Source organism: Tiliqua scincoides, chromosome 7, assembly GCF_035046505.1.
Source record: "Tiliqua scincoides isolate rTilSci1 chromosome 7, rTilSci1.hap2, whole genome shotgun sequence".
Taxonomy (NCBI): Eukaryota; Metazoa; Chordata; class Lepidosauria; order Squamata; family Scincidae; genus Tiliqua; species Tiliqua scincoides.
Genome location: NC_089827.1, coordinates 43068003 through 43074482, shown reverse-complemented (window position 1 = coordinate 43074482; position 6480 = coordinate 43068003). Strand labels below are relative to the sequence as shown.

The 6480-nt window shown below is 45.3% G+C and overlaps 1 protein-coding gene across 1 annotated transcript; it reads right to left on the bottom strand.

Moving 5' to 3' along the window:
- Window positions 1-313: 313 nt before the first annotated feature.
- Window positions 314-5997, bottom strand: NINJ2 (ninjurin 2). Its single transcript, XM_066634334.1, has 3 exons — window positions 5829-5997; window positions 1744-1932; window positions 314-350 (listed from the first exon to the last, which is right to left on the bottom strand). The coding sequence occupies exons 1-2, from the start codon at window positions 5980-5982 to the stop codon at window positions 1766-1768; spliced, it is 321 nt and encodes a 106-aa protein (XP_066490431.1). The 5' UTR covers window positions 5983-5997; the 3' UTR covers window positions 314-350; window positions 1744-1765.
- Between the last annotated feature and the right edge of the window lie 483 nt (window positions 5998-6480).

Genomic DNA, 6480 nt, shown 5'->3' with positions numbered 1-6480 from the left:
GAGTTAAGCACCCCATACTGCCCGAGGCACGCAGCACACGCATACATATACAAAGCATTCCTATTAACTAGTATAATGTGTAGTCATGTTCAATAGAATGGGGGAGGGGGATTGAATGAGGAGATGCAGCTCCTGCTGGGGTAGCTTATGAAAATGCATTTTTGCAGGCCTTTGAAAAACTCTTTAACCCCATCAGTGCTGCACACACTTTTCAGAAACAGCCCAGCTGGAACAAATGCCATGTGGCTATGGTCGGAACAGGCTTTGCCCAGGAAGTTGCTTGTCGCGCATGGAATGTCAGGTCTGTGGTCAAAGCGGGAAGACATCTAGCCAGCTGCCTTGTGCACAGCCTGAAAGAAACACAAAAAAGACACTCAGTAGAAATACATAATATATTCAGCACTTGATGCATGCACACAAGTATTTCCACAGGAGTATACACACATGCAATCAGCTAGACAAAAGATTTGTAATTGCAATTCCTGATATGCAGAACCAGTGAGTTGGCCACAAATATCAGCACTCTCTCTTTGTACACAGATTAGCATGTGCTTCAGCCAGGCACTTCATAAGATAAACATATGGAATGGGACGGCACTTTGAGGGTGGCCAACTTGGGTAAGCCTCACTAAAGTGGGGTCAGATTCTGTATTTTGTGTCATTTGAAACAATGCAGATTTCTATCATGCACTTGCTAACATAAACCAAAGGTACTTGGGAGGTTGAAGGGGACGACAACCATATAGCCTAAATGCCTATAAGTTGCTTAATAAGGCTCCTGTTTCATGTGTATACAGGTCAAGCATCTTTATCCACTGGGGGTCTATGCTGCAACCCTCTGTGGATTAAAAAAAAAATCAGTGGATACCAAATCAGTGGAAAAACAGCTTTAAAGACCCACTTCCAGGTTTCTTGCTCCTCCATTGTTGCCCCAGAATGCATTGGTATAGACACTACACAGTGTTTCTCAAACTGTGGGTCGGGACCCACTAGGTTGGTCGCGAGCCAATTTCAGGTGTGTCCCCATTCATTTCAATATTTTATTTTTAATATATTAGACTTGATGTTACCATGGTATGTGACTGCATTTGGGGAAATGTTACAGACCTGTACTTTTAACAAGCTACTATGTATATTCTTTTAACAATGATAGTCAGTGGAACTATGTACTAAATGTGTCAGTGGTCCCGGTACTAAATGTGTGAGAACCACGGCTATACCACATTCAGCCACTAGTTGACTGAATAATGGAATCTAGTGAAATGAAATTATTCCATTAGATTCCATTATTTACCCCATCTAGTTGCTGAAAGCAGTATTGGGTCTATACTGATGCACTCTGGGGCAACAATGGAGGAGTGAGAAACTCGGAAGTGGGACTTTAAAGCTATCCTTAACCCAGAGAACCTTGCAATCAGTGCAGTTTAACAGCACAAAGGCAGGAAATGGGATTTTGGCACTTTTTTTCCTTGTTAAAGGCATTTAAAGGTGGATCCCAGTGTCAGTGGTGAGTCAAATCAGTGGATAACAAGGCACAACCTGTATACGCAAGAAACAGGAGCCCTATTAAGCAACACTATCACTGGTTCCTGCTCTATAAAACTCAGGACTTGGGGCATATTACCAACCAGGTTGGAGCTGCCACTGCCTCTACCCAATCCACAGGCCTTCCCCTCAGGTTCTTCTGCCTTTATGTATCTGCATACCTCGTGACTCACACAAGAATTGCCCCTCTCTTCTTACCCAGTGCCCTCACTTTCCATACTTAGTAAAGTCTTCGACCATAAATGCTTGGGTAAAGGCCAGTCTTCTGCACACCAAAAGCTGTAATGAAGATGTTGACAATGACCGTGATGAAGACCAGGACTGTGGCAATGTTGTTCAGCAAATCCAGGCGCTGCTGCTTTGTCACGTCATTCAGGTTCAGCCGAGCTACAAGAGAAAGGGGATAGGGCTGTAGCTCCATGGTAGAGCCCTGCTTTGCATGCAGAAGGTCCCAGGTTCAATTCCTGGCATCCCCAGATAGGGTGGGGAAGGACCCCAGCCTGGACAGCAACAAGGTAATACAGAGTCAGACCGACCAATGGTCTGACTCAGACTAAGGCAGCATCATATATTCAGACAGAGCACAAACCAGAGGGGCACCCCAAATGCTCTGATCTGCAACAGGCCTTTTTGATGCTGCTCAGTGAGACATCATCTCTGCCCATCTTACCAAATGCCATTCTGCAGAAATTTCAGCAAATCATATCATGAGCTCTTGCATAGTTCATTCATTATTATCTTCCCTGGCCTCTTCAACATCAATATTGTACTGGTGAATTCTGACATGCAGGAGATCATCCTGACATCCCTTCCTCCCCTTAGCCACACCCCCAAGACTATAACATTAAAAAAAAAAACACATTTCTTCATTAGGGTATTTTCTTGACCTGTTGCTTATTTCTACTTTGAAATATCTAATATTTAATTCAGAGTTCTAGCTTATTTCATCCAAAACTCTTTGAGTGGGTTGCAATAGTTTTAAAACAAACCTATAAGAATTGAAAAATGAGATCAAAAAATATCCCAAACAAATATAAATAGTATATTAGAGTTCGAGCCTATGGCTGCAATCCTAACCACACTTTCCTGAGAGGAAGCCCCATTGAACAAAATAGTTCTACTACTTCTGAGTAGACCTGGTTAGACTTGTGCCCTATGTATATTGACTCAGACATAGGTTTCATTGTGTTCAAAAGAACTTACTCTCAGATAAATATACATAGGATTGTAGCTTTACATATTGTCCTTCAGACAGCCCATTGGAAGGACGCCTAGATATTCATATATGCTCTTAATCAAATTTCTCATTTGACCAACTGCTGAGCCTGATGTTTCTTCTCAGCTAATTTCTGTACAAAAAAAAGTTTCAAAGGCAACACCTGAGCACTCCTGCTGGTTACACTACCACTCTGAGCTCTGCTCACCCCATTCCCGTTGGTCACCATACAGGTTCTCCTCTCCCCCATTTAATCTGCACAACAAACCTGTGAGGTAGGCTAAGCTATAAGGCCTCAATCCTAAGCAATTTTCTAGTACTGACATAAGGGCAATGCAACTTCAAGGTAAGGGAACAAACATTGCCCTACCTTGAGGAGGCCTCCATGCCGGCCCCCCAATGGCAGGATGCAGCACATGCCCCACTGGCTCAGCTATGCCACTGCTGGAAAGTTGGTTAGGATTGCACCCTAAGCTTAGTAACAGGTCCAAGGTCACCAAAGGAAGTTTATAGCTGAGTAGGGATTTGAGTCTGGATCTCAAGTCCTGGTCCTAGTCAGAAATGCTAACCTCTCTTTCTCTCTCTCACACACACACTCACATTCACCCCACCCCCCCCCCCCAAGCTGGAGCTAACATCATCATCTTTCTTTTAAATTCACAAACAGGCATTTTTGTTACAGCTCGGATGCTCCTTAGTCACATTCAGCCTGGTCACTATGAAACTGAATTTAACACAAGAACAACAAAGCCCTAAGAGGGCAATTGTCCTGAAAATATTATATTTCTTCACAGCCTTAATTTAAGAAATCCTATCATGTTATTTTATTCCCCCCCCCCACATGAACAGCATACCATACATTGGGCCCAATCCTATCCAACTTTCCAGCACCAATGCAGCCCCTAAGAAAGGGAACAGATGTTCCCTTACCTTGAAGAGACCTCCATGATAGCACCTACCACCACCACCGGATGCAGCACATGTCCCAATGGCATGGCTGACACAGCTCTGGAAAATTGAATAGGAATGGGCCCTGCTATGTTTATTTACTCAGAAGTAAGCCATACTCTATTCAGTGACGCTTATTCCCAAGGACTTGGACCCAGCAGTGCAGCCACGGGCCCTTTTCACACATCACAGTTGACAAGTGTATGCTTTTTCAAGTGCACATCTGAAAAGGTGAAATGGGAATGTGGCAGACAGGTGTTCGAAAGCACAAGCATCACTCAGATATACTCATCAGGGCCCCAGGATTTCAGCCATGTTCAGCATGTATGTGCTCAGCATACATGAAGGTGGTTCATTCCTATGATATTGTGAAATGCTTGATTGGCAGCTGCATATTCAGGAGGGGCAAAGCCTAAAGCCAACCCCAGACAACAAAAATGGTCTCTGGCCAATTGAAAACAGAATAGAACAGTGGTTCTCAAACTGGTGGGTCATGACCCACCAGCTTGTGTAAAGCATCCCCCGTCCCTTTAAGGGGCAGGGGAAGGGGGGCTGTAGCAACACAATCCCCAGGATCATGTTGCAAAAGGGGGTGAAAGAGCGCCTTTTTTTTTTACTTCCCGACCGCTGGCAGCTGCAGGAGTTGCAGGGAGCCCCAAGCAGCCCTCCGTGGGGTCCCCGATGCTTAGAATGTTAGAATGTTGAGGGGAACCGGTCACCAAGCAACCAGGAGGTGCTTAGCAACTGGTTTTTCTCAACATTCTAAGTCAACATTCTAAGCATCAGGGAGCCCTTTGGAGGGCTGCTCAGGGCTCCCCGCAACTCTTGCAGCTGCCAGAAACCCTCAGTAAGTAAATAGAGCCCCCTTTCACCCCCATTAGCGACACGATCCTGGGGATCGCGTCACTGCCCTAGTCCTTCCCCCACAGAGACTGGCAGCCCAATCCTATGCATGTCTACTCAGAAGTAAATCCCATTAGAGTCAATGGGGCTTACTCCCAGGAAAGTGTGGATAGGATCAGGCTGTTACTTAGGGAGACTTACTCTCCCTAAGTTTGAGAACCACTGGACTAGAAGATTTTGAGATGCAAGGCACTGCTCCATGTTTTGAGGGGCTTTGTTCTCTCCTAGAAGTCAGAGCAGCTCTTCTTCCTAGAAGGGGCCTGGAGCCAACAGGAGGAATGGATGCCGGAGAAGCTTCACAATCAGGCCCTATATATAGAAAAGAGATTCTATTGATGCAGCAGCCACCACAGCTGTATGAGGCCCAAGTTCACGACCCCGTCATTCCTCTCAGTGTCAAAGGCCCAGGCGGAGAAAGACAAGGCTGCGCTGATCACAGAAGGGGCGGGCAGCTCTCCAGACTGTAGCCCCTCTGTATAGAAATAAAGAGGCAACACAGGAATGTGCAGGGCTGGGTAAAGGAGACAGGCAGACCACCCTGGGGGTCTAGGCAAGGCAGTAGTGAAAAAGGATACCCAGGGCAGCCTGGAGCTGGGCTGTGACATGAAATGAGCATGGCAGTGCCTCACTCTTTGCAAAAAAGTTACTGGAAAGACCTTAAGGACGCTTTACACGTGAAAATCAGCGGGTTCATGCCTGCATGCAAGGAAGATAGCCTGGGGTAGGCTGCAGTTAGTATCAGATTAGGGAGACCCACATTCAGCACCCCACTCAGCTCCAGGTTTACTAAGTGAGCCAGACACCACCTCTCAATCTAACCTACCTCGCAAGGTTGTTGTGAAGATGGGTGGAATATACATGAAGAATAATTATAATTAATAATGAATAACAATGTACTCCTAAAGTATGAGCGCTGTATTTGCCTTAAAAAAAAGTAACAATAAATATATAACACCAGTTACTTCACTCGTTGCTCACAGTTCTTTGACGGAACTCAAGAAGACATTTAAAGTGATCAGGTGATCTCCCATCCAGGCACTGACCAGGCTCATTTTGCCTTAGCTTCATCAAAGGCCTCATGTGAGCCAGTTCTGGGTCTGCATTTGTTTACAAGGTACAAGGAAGGTAGAGCAGGTAGATTGCTCCAAGTCATTTTGCCCCACATCAAAGGAGGGTTTGTGGAAAGAAGCAAGAAAGGTGGCAGAATGAATCTTACCCATAACAATAAGGAGAATCCCAATGGCAACCTGGAAGAAGAGGGAGACGCTGATGAGAGCAGTCAGGGTGGCGTAATATTGGAAGGAGTGGCCCTGTTCCAGCACCGCCTTCAGCTGTGTGGCATTGGCCATGAACAGAGCCACATCCAGCATGCTCTCGGCCACACTCTTCTTTGTGGCATAATGATTGAGGTTGATAGCATTTTCCCTCCTGGAGCCAGTATTCGATGCCTAGAACAGAAAGGAGATGGAGATGATGAAGAGGGTCAGAAACAAGCCACAACAAAAAGAACTTTTTTTGTAGTGTCTTCCAGAATGTGGAACCTCCTGCTCCAGGAAGCTTGGTAGTCTTTCAGTTTTCCACTATTTGGAGGTGAAAATGGAGGGTAGAAGAACTCTTAAGAACGAACAAATAGAATATAGAGGCACTCTATTTGTTAATCAATCAATCAGTTCATTCAATCATTCATTCCACTGATGGCAGAGGACCCCTGATGTTGATCTCAGTGTCTGGGCAGGTTCCTATGGAATTCCCCTCAGATGGTTACATTTCTAAGATTCCTCTTGGTAGCAAGAAAAACAAACCCAGACTTCAAAACACACCTAAACATATTTCATCCATAGGTCAGAGATTCAGAAGAACTGACAGGT